The 15,228-nt window shown below is 40.7% G+C and overlaps 2 protein-coding genes across 4 annotated transcripts in view; one reads left to right on the top strand and one right to left on the bottom strand.

Moving 5' to 3' along the window:
• The window catches only part of MAGI3 (membrane associated guanylate kinase, WW and PDZ domain containing 3), a 341,658-nt gene that overhangs the window by 310,356 nt on the left and 16,074 nt on the right, over positions 1 to 15,228 (bottom strand). The window lies entirely within an intron of this gene.
• On the top strand, positions 348 to 2,088 carry LOC143815584 (uncharacterized). Its single transcript, XM_077294931.1, has 3 exons — positions 348 to 611; positions 705 to 864; positions 976 to 2,088. Exons 1-3 carry the CDS (start codon positions 497 to 499, stop codon positions 2,009 to 2,011), a joined length of 1,311 nt encoding a protein of 436 aa, XP_077151046.1. The 5' UTR covers positions 348 to 496; the 3' UTR covers positions 2,012 to 2,088.

Here is a 15,228-nt window from a genome sequence, read left to right as displayed (position 1 = left end):
TAAAATTACATTTTGATGTCTAACCACATGCATAAATTATGTTTCAACAGGAAGCTGAATCAGATGAGGAGCTGTCAGAAGGGGGCGAGATGGGTGGAGAGATGCAAGTGGAGGAGGAACCAAGTGTAAGTAGTGGTGAAACAGTTGCTTCGCACATCACACTGCACCATACACAAAACAGATTACTAAACACCTGCCTACCTTAACTGAGAATTTGTTTACTTTATTTCAGGCTGCTGCTGCTGCCGCTGAAGGCTCTCCCAGACAGTCCCAGAGTCGGCGGACTCGTTGCCGCGGTCGTCCATCAGTGAGTTTTTTTTGGGGGGGAGGGGGATTCTATTGGTACTTTAGTATTTCAGTGTGCTAATTTGTTTGTTTTCCTTTTTTTTTTTTGACACAGGCTTCACAGCGTGCTCCCGCAGAAGAGGATGATGATGATGACATTGACATCGATTGTCTCATCGATGAGGTTCGCGAGCGGGAGCCGCTGTGGAACATGGCTGACCGCAGGCATGCTGATACCGGTGTAACCCGTCGGCTCTGGGACGAAGTGTGTCGCAACCTGTTTCCAAGGCGGGAGAGCCTTCATCCTCAGCAGCAGAGCAAACTAGGTAAGTATTCACTTTCCAGTGATGTTTTGAGCTGACTGTAATGTATTGCATTTACCAATTTTTTGTTTTTTCGATTGATTCTTGTCTTCACAGTTGGAAAGGTTAGGAAGCGGTGGCGGTCACTGAGGGATCGCTTTAAGAGGGAATTCAACGATGAGATGAAGGCCCCGAGTGGCTCTGCAGGAAGGAAGAGGAGCAAATACAAATATGGCCAGGCCCTCTCCTTCCTGAGGCGAACCATGCTGAGCAGAGTGTAAGTATTCTACAGCCCACTAATAACCATGTTAACCTGTCTACTTCGTTTGCTTTCAGTCAGGGCTTTTTCATTCCAATGTATTAATTTCTTTTGTTTTTTCTTTCACAGCACCTTCTCCAGCCACCGGGCGCCTGCATCTACCTCTGCGCCCTCTGGAGCGATCCCTCCTGAGTCCGCCACTGAGGGCCACGTCGGTAGGCCCCACACCTCTGTCCCCTCCTCTGACCCCTCTGTCCCCTCCTCTGACCCCTCTGTCCCCTCCACTTCATCCGCCCCAAGCAGTGGAGCATTATTGCAGGCTTCATTGCTCGCATCTGATGCTGAACAGTTAGCGTTCCCTTTACCCCACCCCTCTGATCCTGCCACCTCGACACCACTATTAGGTTCGTGGCGGCAGCGACAGAGGGGTCAGGAAAGGAGCTATGCTCCTGAGTTCTTACACCTGAATGCATCCTTCCAAGGCTCTTTCAAAATTTTGGGAGAGCAAGTGACTGCTGGTTTCAACATGGTGCAGTCACGCATCAGTGAAACAAGCCGTGAAACCAGCAGTCGCTTGGATAGGCTGCATTCAGCTGTAAGTCCAGATCCGGCCAATCTTTTTTTCCAATCCATGCTCATGAGCATGGAGAAGCTTTCTTTTGAGCAACAGATGCGGGTAATGAATACCTGCCATAATGCTGCACTGCAGGCCATTAATGAATCTACCCACACACCTCCCCACACCTCCACTCCAATTCCACCCCAGTCCCCATTTCCACACCATACCCCCCATTACCAAACCCAGCCCCAATACCAACACCAGCACCATTACCAAACCCAGCTCCAATCCCCACACCAGCACCATTACCAAACCCCACGCCAGCCCCATTACCCAACCCAGTCCCACTACCCTACCCAGTCACAATACCCGACCCAGTCCCCACAACAATCCCGGCCCCCAGACCAAATTACTTCCCCAATGTTTTCTTTACTCAACTTTTCTCTTCCCCCTACCCCAACACCACCCCCCTCTGGTCAGCCTCTTGGTTTAACCCCCCCTTCCACTGCACCCCAAACAAGTAGGGTTTCCCCACCTATCGACGTGGTCCAACCTTCCTGCCCCTCCTCCTCTCATATCTCCACCCAAAACTTTGAAGACTTGTAAATAATTTTTTAAAATGTTTATGTCAAAAACATTTTGCAATGTTTTCCACAAAAAAAAATTGGAAAATAAAAAAAAACTTTTTTTTTTGGCAAAAAAAAAACAAACAAAAAAAAAGTTAAAATAAAATTCTGATTATTATTGTACTCTTTGTGTGTGTGTGGATTTATTAAGGTAATATAATAAAAAAGGTTTAATAAAAACAAACACCAGACATGTTAAAGGTATAACATAATGGTTTTACTAGCAAGAAAACCACGCTTTTTGGCCTTTTTTTTTTTTTGGGGGGGGGCAGAAACACATTTTTTACATAAACAAAACACATGGGAAACAGGTTACACATGTGAAACAGGTTACACAATCATGTCTTGCCACGGGATCCGCCCGACAGGTGAGACAAAATAATCGGCAAACTGGTCCCTCATCCTTGTAACTGAACTTGTAGAGCGAACCGAGCTGCTGCGGTAGTCCCACAAGGTGGTCTCCAAATCTTCATCATCCAAGGAAATGGGCTCCTTTGAAAGGACAAAGTTGTGGAGCACCACACAGGCTTTAACTACCTCGTCTATAGTTGTTGTTTTCAGCTTGATAGCCGTCAGCAGAACTCGCCACTTCGCCGTCAATATGCCAAAGGAACACTCCACTACTCTTCGTGCTCTAGTAAGCCGGTAATTAAAGACCCGCTTGGTATGGTTTAAGTTCCGGCTACTGTACGGTTTCAGTAGGTGCGGCGACAGTTGAAAGGCTTCATCACCTACAAAAACATATTCCAGGGCTGGGTCATTTGTTCCTGGCAGTGGTCTGGCTGGCGGTAAATCGTAGCTCTCTCCATAAAGGCAACGACCCATCGGAGAGTTTTTAAGAACTTGCGAATCGTTGGACCGTCCATATGCTCCGATGTCCACGGCAAGGAACCTGCAGTTGGCATCTGCAATAGCCATAAGGACGATGGAGAAATACTTCTTATAATTATAATACTCCGATCCTGTTCCTGCCGGTTTCGCAATCCTTATATGTTTTCCGTCAACTGCACCCACACAATTAGGGAAATTGCAAATTTGCTGAAACTCTTCAGCACTTCGCAACCAGATTTCCATGGATGGTTGGGGGATATACTCTGGTTGCAAAGTGGTCCAAACAGCCCGACATGTGTCCTTCACTATTCCAGAGATAGTTGAAATGCCCAGCCTGAACTGATAATGGAGCGAAGTCATAGATTCACCCGTAGCTAGGAAACTTTAAAAAAAAAAAAAAAAAAAAAAGTTAGAAAAAATTGCACAGACCAACAAGTTTTAATATGGCACTGTTAATTTTTTTTTAAGGACGGGACACCCAATAAAACCAGCATGAAACCGGTGTAAAAAAACAGTGGAATGTCCGCCAAGAAAACCCAAATTACATGCTGCAGAAAATAGTGCGCAATATGTCAGCGCAGTATTGTCTGCAGCATGTAATATAACATTCAAAATGACCAATGACAGAAAAAAAAGCAGTTGCATGTCATCAAACCCAAAAAACCAAAAAAAAAAAAAAAAAAAAAAAAAAATGCAGAAAATGCAACGCAAAATTTCAGCGCAGTATTTTCTGCAGTCTGTTATCTAACATTCAATATCAGCAATGACATTTAAATAAAGCAGTTGAATGTCCGCCAAGAAAACCAAAATTACATGCTGCAGAAAATAGTGCGCAATATGTCAGCGCAGTATTGTCTGCAGCATGTAATATAACATTCAATATCAGCAATGAAATAAAAAAAAAAAAGAGGCTTACCGCAGGGTCACCATCAGCCGCTCCGCCGGTGTGATGGCAAGCCTCATCCTTGTATCCTGTCTTCGGATGACATCCTCCAGTTTTGCAAGCAAAAAATCGAAATGTTCAATCCTCATCCGCACGTAGTTGTGGAATTTGTGTGGATTGTGCCGCAACTCCAGGTACAGAGTGGACTGGACACCCCTGGTCATCCGTAGTTGATTAATCGGATGAATCCAGAGTCGTCTCCGTCTCCGTTGCTGCAGAAGCATCCTACGCCTTTCTGCTGCCGCCTCCTTCTCCCGCACTATGATATCCAGGCGATTTGTCTCAAAGATAACGTCGGTAACCAAACTAGCAATCCTCCCAAGAACACCTTCCATCGCTGCCACAAAACTAAAACCCACAAAGATGGGCTGTAAATACAGTACTATATAGTTTTTCAAATTTTCCAGTAGCCAATCAAATTTGGGAGCCTCCCATTTTAAAAACGGATCCGTCGGAAAAACGGATACAACGGATGGTAAAACGTATGCAACGTATGCAACGCATCCAGTATTTTCGACGGAAACGTTTAGCGGATTTGCGACGGATCCGTCGAAATGCTGGATGCGTGGCATACGTTTGTCACCGTTTTTCACTTTTTTGACGCATCCGTTTTTTCGGCAAAAAAACGGATTTGCGACGTTATGCAGTTAACGCTAGTGTGAAACTAGCCTAACCTAGAACTCAACTTTTCAAATTGGTAACAAATTTAGCACTGAAACCTTGTAGCGCTGGGGTCCTGGGCTTAAATCTCACCAAGGACAACATCTGCAAGGAGCTTGTATGTTCTCTCCATGTTTGCGTGGGTTTCCCATGTGTACTCCTGTTTTCCCTACCATATTCGAAAGACATACTGAAAGGGAATTTGGATTGTGAGCCCCAATGGGGACAGTGATGATGATGATGATGTCTCTACTGTGCTGTGGAATTAATGGCGCTATGGGCAGCATGGTGGCTCAGAGGTTACACTGTTTTGCACAGCTTGGGTCCCTGGGTTCAAATCCAACCAAGGACAACATCATCATGTTTACAAAGGTTTCCTCTAGGTTCTCCGGTTTCCTCCCACACTCCAAAGACATACTGCCTCAATGGTTATAAGAAATATTGAGGTCTGTAAAACGCTGTCGAATTAATAGCGCTATATAAGGGAATAAAATAAAGTGAGAACAAAAATAATAAGTAGGGCAACAGTTATGACTTCGGCATGGATAAATCATAAGCAGTACACAAGTGGTGTTCAGCACAGGCTTCACTGTGTGTCTGTTGACAGGACCCTTTGTAGCTGCCTTTACATTTTTTAGCTGAATAAACTCATACCTAAAAAGAATAAAAATAAAGCTCATGTAAGCTAAACCAAGAAGGAGTTTCCATGTATAAACCACAAACTCAGCTGGAAAAAAAAAAGGTATGGAAATAAAGATGAGAAGATGCATGTTTGTGGTGTCCCACTGCTATATACGTCACAATTCCAGAAAGCTTAAATAACCTTAGGAGAGATGGAATGATGTATTGCTACAACTAGATAGCAGCCATTAATGAACCTCAGAGAAAACCACTCACTTGTATGTCATTCCCAGTGGCCAACGGGTTCATGTAGTTGCAGCTTCAAGCAATGGATCAATGATCCAGGAGTCATAAGAGCCATGATGCTATTAACTGCAGATATATTAGTCTGTGTATACACTGAAATGTATTTGTGTAAGCTATGATGCTGGCGGGTCTCTGCAAGTAAAAATCACTTAGACTAACCATTGTATTAATTATTATTTCATAAATAGGACACATGAAAATAAGAAACTTTGTAATATCTTTATCAGAGTAATCTGCTTCTTTCTAGATGTATTAAATTATGAAATAAAAATGAAAACATGGTTACTCTTTAAAGATGCGCTGCTATAGACAAATGAAATGATACCATGAAGTACTGCAATGATATGTAAACCCATTTTCAGGGCTAGCAATAGATATTATTAAGTAATATATATCCAGATCTGCTTAAAGGGAATCTGTCAGTAGGATCAACCCTCCTAAGCTGTCTAGATGGGTAAGTAGGTCATAGGAATAAATGATACGATATCGCTTTAAATTTGGGATCTGATATCGCATTTCAGAGAAATTAAAATGTATCTTATATGTAAATGAGCTGTTATGATCTATGGGCCGGACATAGATCTCCCTGAGAATCTGCCCCAAACCTTATTTTAAATGAAAGGGGGAGTTACCAGTGTGAGACATGTAATGGCCAATAGTCTTCTCTCCTGATCTACTGAAAGATTCCCTTTGAAGAAAATATTTAGTTGTGGGTTTAAAATGTATGCAGGTCAAAACCTATGGCTATGGCTGCACAAATGTGGCACAGGCATGAAACGACTGCAGCCTGGCTTCATTGTCCATAGAGGTTAAATGTGGTTTAAAATCCACCACAAATCTCATCAAGTTGATACTCGGCTCCATCCCCAGGCTTTACTCTATACCATTTATGTTAGACAGCAATTTTTATTAGAATTTCAGCCTGTGTGTCCCAATTTCACCATCAGCTTCGCTCTCTATTCTAACACAATCAAGAGACATTTTTGCACTTTGGCTGGATTCCCAAAAACTAGCACTACAATTCAAAAAGTATCCCAAATGCTATAAATTGCCCTGAAAATGTGAGGCCTAGATATGCTACATTGAAGCCCTTTCATGCTCTTTAACGCTTATCCAGCCTTAGAAATGTCAAGATGACCTGACCATATCTGGCTAAGTGTAAAGTGATGATAACAGGTGGTAACCAAGAGCCTGTTTGGTAATACACAGCACGAATCGACATTTTTTGAAAATTTAAAAAAAAAGGCCAAAAATTTTCTGACTGCTCGGTGTTGTTAGACATGCGGTGTATACAGAAGCAGCTATGGTTTTCTTATAAGTGACGGTCCAAAAATTATCCCTTTTTGGGGAGCAGCAACAGGTTCATTGTTTGTTCATAAAGGAAATGCACAACTGGGAAGCACAAAGGTTCAGACAGGATGGCCAATTAAGGACAATAGTAAGCACCAGTCCAGAGCCCAAACACTATGACCCATGGCTAGGAGGAAATCGGCTTCTAGAACATCACTCCTCCTCCCCCCTCTCAACATAGAATCTTAACAGTAAACACAACGCACCAGCCCATTACCTTTATACCAAGGATGAGCAACACTCCAAACTTAATATTAACATACTGACAGAGTTATTAAACTCCACCTAGTCATGAAGCGTTTTAAATTTGAGAAAATACCTTTATTAACATGCAAACAGAACACACATCAGAAATAGTAATAACATGCCAGAGGTCAGCGAGGAAGGCGGCGCACATCCAGACAAAATTAATCTTATTGCATTGCATATACATCAATCAAAACCCAAAATGGTTTGTATAGTACAATAATCCAAGGCAATTCTTTACCTTTCACCCTCTATAATACAATAGATACCTTATTTATAAAGTGACAGTGCAGACTAATAGCCTAAAGGCCAAATCACATGAAGGTGCCAATACATGATACTTATTATCTAGACAAAATTAATCTTAATCCATCACATATATATCGTAAAAAAGCAGGGTGTAATTCTAGATTAAAATTTAACTTTTAATAAACTCGTTATAAAATGGTAGACCCAAAATAATCAAAACACATAAAGGACTCACAATACGTCACATTTCAAAGGAAGAAATGCCAATGTCACAAATAAATCGAACTGCCTCAGACCTCAATAACCCAAAGTCCCCATGAATAAATCTATCATGGAAACATGAAGGTCCAATATTAACTGGCAGTGCGGAAAAATATATCAAATTTCACATCACCTGGTCATTTGGCAGATCAAACCACACATGCTCTCTATATATATGCATCTATTGTTAGCAATGACCGCTCAGGTGGTGTGTGAAAAAAGTGAACAGTTTCACCCTATTGTTACATATAACAGGTTAATGACCGTTTTTAACTGGTGTAAAGACTGGGGAGATGGCACATCATTATCCATACAAATACCCCATCATAGAATATCACCAGTTTTTATGTAGTGACCCCCAATACAAAGTAACGAAAAGGTATACTTCCCTACGCGTTTCGTTTTTCTCTACTCATCAGGGGAAGATTCCTGTAATTCTCCATTGAGATGGGAGGTTTATTCAGCAAATAGAATCTTAACAGTAGCAACTGCCAGGTATCTCGGAAACGTAATAATTGGTCTTCATGGACTACAGATTTTTTCCGCAAATTGGAAATTTTGATAATGAACAATCAGTCCAGGAGAAGAACAACATTTATTTGGTAAGATATATTACAAAGTTGCGTATTTTCATGTGTATTATTGATCTGATGAGACTGGAAAACTAAACCAGTAGCTTTCAGAACTGTAGGCTGAATTACATGAACTAAACCCAATGTGGGAGAGAGAATGACGTGTAAGGCTATGTTCCCAGATTGAGTATTATGAGTCTTTGATGTTGCAGGTTATCACCAGCATCTCTACATCCATTACGTGCATTTTTTTAACATCTTTTTGATGCTCCGCTTTTTGTCTCTTTGTTATGTCAAGTTTTAAATAAAGCTGATTTGTTTTGATACTTCCTGGTATTTAGTTTTGACAAAACTTTATTGATACGGTCATGTGCAGGTTACATGCGTTTTTTACCTTCAGATTTTTGGCATCTTAGAGTACGTTCACATGAAGCTTTTTTTAGTGTTTTTTTTCTGCAGCAAAACCTGATCTCTTGGCAGGAAAGAAGCTGCAAAAAAACAAACATATTTTCCTTTGTTTTTTCTTGCGTTTTGGCATGCTAGATTTGTCTCGTGCATGCTGATACATTTTGAAAAAAAAGTCCTATTCCAAAGAATGAGGTTTTGGCACAAAAAAAGCTGCAAAAAATGATACCTGCATTTTTGGTACGTTTTTTTCAGCATTTTTTCCACCACCCATTCAAGTCAATCGGTGGAAACCCTGACAAAACGCTGAAAAAAGTGAAGTGCTCTTATGTCCAAAAACCCATACAAAGCACAGATTTCTGAAATCTCAGACATAGCTGGTAATGTAAAATGCAGCTGAAAATTAGCATAAAAAATGCATCAAAAACACCCAGTGTGAACCTAGCCTAATGCAATTCTATGGTGAAAATCCGCACATATAATTCAGCGTACCTATAAGACAACCTGACATGTTATGTATTGCAAACACACACACAGACCAGTCTACCCAGCATATAAAATATAAGCACAGTGGACATGAGATTTCTATAAATCCCATCCACTCTGCTGGACTATAAGTTGCTGTGCCTTTTGCGCAGTGCCATGAACTCACCCAAACCTCATAGTGGGCACGCAACCTTACTCTCTACGAGAAGAATAGTGGAGTGAATCACCGCCGTGGTCTGTGGAAACACTTCGATGTTAGTGTATCCTAAGCTAAAGGCTAGCACGCGTGGCTGCCAACAGCCCAGAACTTTTCTGCCCACATTTACAGACCAAGACTTCCATTTGTGAAATCTCAGTCCGGAGCCACCGCCAGTTTAAAGCAAAGCACACAATTCCATTATTTTTCCACTCTTCAGAGATACTTTAATAGATCCCATTTCAGTCAAGTCATCCGCTGTCTTTCATCGTGTTGTTTTTCCTTTTTGGCAGCATTTAAGCAGTGCTTGAAAGCCAACGTTATTACATATATATTATAAATATATATATATATATATATATATATATATATATATATATATATATATATATATATATATATATATATATATATATATATATATATATATCCACCTACTCCACCATCCATCCGTCTGACGGGATTGCAATTGCTGACGATCTCGAGAATACTTATTACATTGAGTCACTAGTACCCTTTTAGCCGATCTGTCAACAGATTTTACAATACACAATAAATACATTATTAAAATAGATCTTAGACCTGATGAGGCTGGCATACTTACTAGGATAATCATGTTAGTGTTGCTATCTAATCCTTTCTGAAAGTTTAAACTAAAAATCTGCATATCCAGCATGATTGACAAGTTCCCCGGTGTCACTCCTCCCAGTATCTTCTGAACCTCTGCCCACCTAACTTGATTGACAGCTCTTCAGTTTCCTTCTCCTGCTTCTGAAATGTCAAACTGCTCAGTACAAGTGGCAGCTGTCAGTCAGGTGTCAGGGGCTGAATACACTTGGACTTTCACTCTTTAGCTGTGGTCATAAAATGCTTACATTTTAAAATCAGGAATATACAACCCTTCTGTCAAGGACATATATAGTAAGCATCATAACCTTATCAGGTTCAATGCATTAAATTTATATAGGCAAATCAAGCAGATTTGCTCTAATATTAAGATTCACTTAGTATATATATATATATATATATATATATATATATATATATATATATATATATATATATATATATATATATATATATATACACACACACATCATAAAACACCCGAGTCCCTCCACTGCCACAACCATTACGGAGGAGGACCACCCTTGTGCTGAGCACGTAAGAAATTAGACATTAATGGGACATGTGCACGGCCACATACAATAATAAATGGTATGAGCGTGAACCAATGTTTTGTCAGATCACATACGGACCAAATATACGATCGTGAAAGGTGAAAGGTTGAACAAGATAGTAAATACAGTGTGAGGCTGAGAAGCTAGAAGTGCACTGTCACAACCCAAGTGAAAGGTTGCGCAAGACAGAAAATACAGTTTGAGGCTGAGAAGCTAGAAGTGCACCGTCACACCCCAACTGCACTTCCAGACATCTTCAAATTTCGATTTACGCTGCTGGAGCCGTGCTTAGGGGTCATAAAGTAATCCACTGGCTAATCTTTTAAAGGGCTACACAGTTTATACATTTTTGGGGGGTTCCCTTAAGTATCTTTTAGGTGACATATCTGAATAGTAATTTGTGCAGACAAATAAAAGAACAAGGAATTGTCAATGGGAACAAGATTCAAAAAAACATTCTATACAATGACCCGATCTGCTGACTCTGCTGTGTAGCACATTAATCCAGACCTTGCCTCCCCACAATGTTCTTGTGAGTCTTTCTACCATAATAACTATTTAATGTAATCTTCAAGGTGATAAGACGTTACAGTATTCAGCCTGCTGCTCCGCATTAATGTTCTACACTTGGATTACTTCACCATCGTTCTCTTTTTAAGCAAGCGAGAACTGCCTAAGGCGAAACCGTAGGGGTGTTTCATGTGACCCATCAATAGCTGAAATCAAAAGTTGTTTGACTGTTGGAAGCAGAAACAAGGAACAGTTCACCTTCACAAAAAAGTGACTAGAAGCTCCTCTCGCATACAGCGTGCAGGTCTTCTGTTTAAGGCTGACAGCCATTTGAAATTACATCTGTTGCTTCTATCACCAGAAAATAAATGCACCGCTACAGTTTTAACCTTCCATAAAAGGCTGACATCCATCTGAAGTGGCATATGTGGGGTTTGATGACAAGAAACAAAAACTTTCAAGGAAAAGTTTTCAGACTTCAGAAATGTAATCACCCTCCTAAAATGCCAAATCCTCAATCTATTTGCACAGTACAGAACTGAACCTCTTAACGGAGGGAACTAATAACAGCGGACGAATGTCAGCTTTCCTGTAGACCATGAAGCAGACCACCATAAAGAGCTGAGAAGGCTGATGGGAAGTAAATTACTTGGGCTGCCCTGCTCTACCGTCACACTGAGAATCACTTGGTAGCTCTGCCAAAATGTCTATTTTCAGAAGAGGCCACCAAGCTTACAGAGGAACTTGAACATTTCTTGGATGACTTTTCAAGGCTTCCGCTCTGCAAGCTTAGCACAGACAGAAAGTGAAGATGAGTAATCAATGGGCAGCTATAGTTGCATCATTTTCAGATAGTTCCCTAGCAAATCTAGAAGGAGCCTTCTCACCTGCAAGAAGTTTTTTAGTTCTCTAAAATGGATGATGTTTTATTAGAAAAATTCATCAGTATTATTAGATTGGTGGGTATCGAAGCATAGGCACCCATGCTATTCAGTATTCTGAATAGACCGTAAAGTTCCAGTGAGTATCAAATCTCCTTAAAGTCAACAGCAGTTTGAAGAGGTGATGGCGCCCCAGGGAGCACAAAGTCTCCATCATTTACACCACATGGCACATGCTGTAATTCTACTATCAACTGTGCTTGAAACTGCAGCTCAGGCCCATTGGGCCTGGTAACAATGAAGGGTACACGATGCATGAAGAAGCAACGTGTCCGCTTCAAACAAGTGAAAAGTAATGGTGTCAAGTCAGACTACCATTGATGGTCTATCATAATGAAAAGCAATTAATTTTAAGGAACTGGAAAAACCCTCTAAATAATTATTATAATATCATGACATTTTTTGATACTTTTTAATTTAAATTATCTTCACTTCCTGACTGGAAATAGAAAAATTCTTGTTCACATCCATAGCTGGGAAATACATTAAAGTGAACCTGACAGCTGATACATGCTTTCAGCCAGGTATGTTTGACCCAACATACCTTAAAAGCCACAAGGGAGACTCGCCGGATAAGTGGATCCCCGTCATTTTTTTTGACACCCAGAGGGTGGGGAGAAGCAGCCATGGTCACGCCTGTTTAACTAGTCTCTAGCGATGAGCGAGTATACTCGTTGCTCGGATTTTCCCAAGCATGCTCGGTGGTCTCCGAGTATTTTGGCGTGCTCGGAGATTTAGTTTTTATCTCCGCAGCTGCATGATTTACGGCTGCTAGCCAGCCTGAGTGTACATGTGGGGGTTGCCTGGTTGCTAGGGAATCCCAATATGTATTCAAGCTGTCTAGCAGTCGCAAATCATGCAGATGCGGAGGCAAACACTAAATCTCCGAGCAATCATAAATACTCGGAGACCACCCGAGCGTGCTCTGGAAAACCCGAGCAATGAGTATACTTGCTCATCACTACTAGTCTCCCGTGCAGCTCAGTCCCAGTCAGCTTTTAATGTACCGTATGTTTCTATTTTGAAATGCCACACCATTTCAGAGTCAAACATATAAGACTGAGATCATACACCGACGGTCTGATAAATGCTGCTCTTGTTCACTTTAACACCTAAAGTATCTCTCAACTGAGCCCTTACAGGCATTGAATCCAGTCAATGATGTCCACTAATACACAATCTATCAAGATTTGTAGCCAATTTTTTTTATTTTAGTCACCAAGGTCAGGTGCTGACTAGCGTATTTTCGGTCTGAATGCAATCCGAAAAAACATCAGAGCAATATTAATCTACGGGGTAGTGGACATGGCCGATTTTCTTTTTGGCCAGAGTCTTTCCAAAGGGAAAAAATAAAAATGAAAAAAGAATATTATATATATATATATATATATATATATATATATATATATATATATATATATATATATATATATATATATATATATATATATATATATATATATATATATTTATTATATAAAAATGGCGGCATACCAGAGTTTGATCCGATATGCAAGTCAATGAGTGCAAGGAAAACACTGGATGACAGTCCGATCTCCACAGACTGACCGAATGGAGAAAAATCTTCTCCTCATCCAAGAGAATCGGATCACACTCTTTGAACAGACTGTCATTTGCATAGTCGGCCAGATTCTCTCGGATCAGAGAAACTATGGCTGTCTGCACCTGCCGTTATATAGCGCCATCATATTCCTCAGCGCTTTACAGACATCACTGTCCCTGTCACTGTCTAGATTCCCAATTAGTAGGTCTTTGGAGTCTAAAACGAAACCCACACAAACAACTCCTCGGGTGGGAATTTAACCCAAGACCTCAGAACTGCAAGGATACAGTGCTAACCACTGAGCCGCCATACCTTAGCCAACGTTCAACTGTAGTACTCTCAGCCTCTGAAAAAAAATCAGAAAATTTCCATCGTAAATCCAGATTTGACAGGAAACATAAGTTATTTTCTGCTGAGGAATGGAAATTATTTAATAACTAATAATGAAATGGGCTATAGACGGTGGCGTCAGGCCTTCTGCAACCGGCAATTGGGATCCGAGACACCGTATCGAGATGAGCGCACTCCAGGAACTAGAGCGTTTAGCGAGACCGCGCTAGAAATCCTGCTTTAGGAATATGCATCTGTATTCTTGGTTGCTGTTCGTTTCAATTTCTTCATATTTCCAGACACAGCCATCTGCTTAGCCCGTGTATCACATGCCTGGTATTATAGCTTCAATTACTCAGGCATGCCAGCATGAAACCCATGAATAATATTTCTAGTCAGCAATTAAAATGTTAAGCGTCAGATTTGTTTGACGGCTCTACTGGTTCCCTCAAATCGGAGTTTCTAGATATGTTATTCTATGCAATGCTGCTAGCCTCCCAACACACATCCGAATCACAGACGTTCTGGATACGTTAATGTTGTCAAATGGAACAGCCTTAGAAATGAGATGAGCGTTGAGAAAGCATTCAGGCTGGTTTCTGTATTATATTGCACCGCTGGCGGCTCAGGCAGATCCTTTATAGATTACTAAACATCTGTGGCTGAAATACGGTTTGGAAGGTAGCAAATAACCTTGACCTGGTAAAAGGTAAAGCCAGCGGCAAGGAAATAACCATTTAGAAATGACAGTATTTTCTTTTTAAAGTTCAGCTGGGAAAAGTCACTGTCTGCCATGCTGTCTGGTTTAGAGTTGCCCACAAAGTTTAGCAAAGGATTGTAAATGCACCAAATGAGTAAGATCTATGATGGACACAGTAATAAGTCCTACTCAAATGTTGGGGATTAAGAGTGATTGAGCATTTAAAGTACACGAAACGGAAAGAAATAAAACAAAAAAAACCTGAGGGCACTACAAAATAAATGATGGGATCACAAACCACACACTTAAAGGTATAACAATGAACTAAGAAGAAAAGAAGTGTGTTTAGCGAGTAAGGATCATCATAGAAATATCAATCCAATAATTTTGTTTGAACAAGATAACACACACACACAAATAAGCATAAAAACAATATACAAAATACGGTAACAGAAAGCCCATGTAAGGACTGACTGTCCTCCTCCACCGTGTTTGCTGGGAATAAGACAAAAAAAAATAAAAAAATAAAAAAGTGCACAAGCGAATAAGATAATTCCACAAAGGCTAAATGTAAACATACAAATATATATATATATAAAAAAATCACACAAATGTGGCAAGGAACAAAAAAAAAAGTACCTATATATGTACATAATGGCAAGTGCCCATACAGAGAGGAAAACCTGTAAGGAGGTCCAAGGGGTTAAAGTGTCCAAACCAAGAAAAGCAAGCAAGTCCCAGAAAAAAAACAAGGCTGAAGTAGGCGACTTGTGGGTCATGTTGGAAAAGCCAGCTACAGCATGGTGCAAGGAGGGAGAGGACCCCACGCGTATCGCCACAGGGCA

This window comes from Ranitomeya variabilis, chromosome 3 (assembly GCF_051348905.1).
Source record: "Ranitomeya variabilis isolate aRanVar5 chromosome 3, aRanVar5.hap1, whole genome shotgun sequence".
NCBI lineage: Eukaryota > Metazoa > Chordata > Amphibia > Anura > Dendrobatidae > Ranitomeya > Ranitomeya variabilis.
Note: the sequence above shows the minus strand (reverse complement) of the source record. Positions and strands in the feature narration are given on the sequence as shown.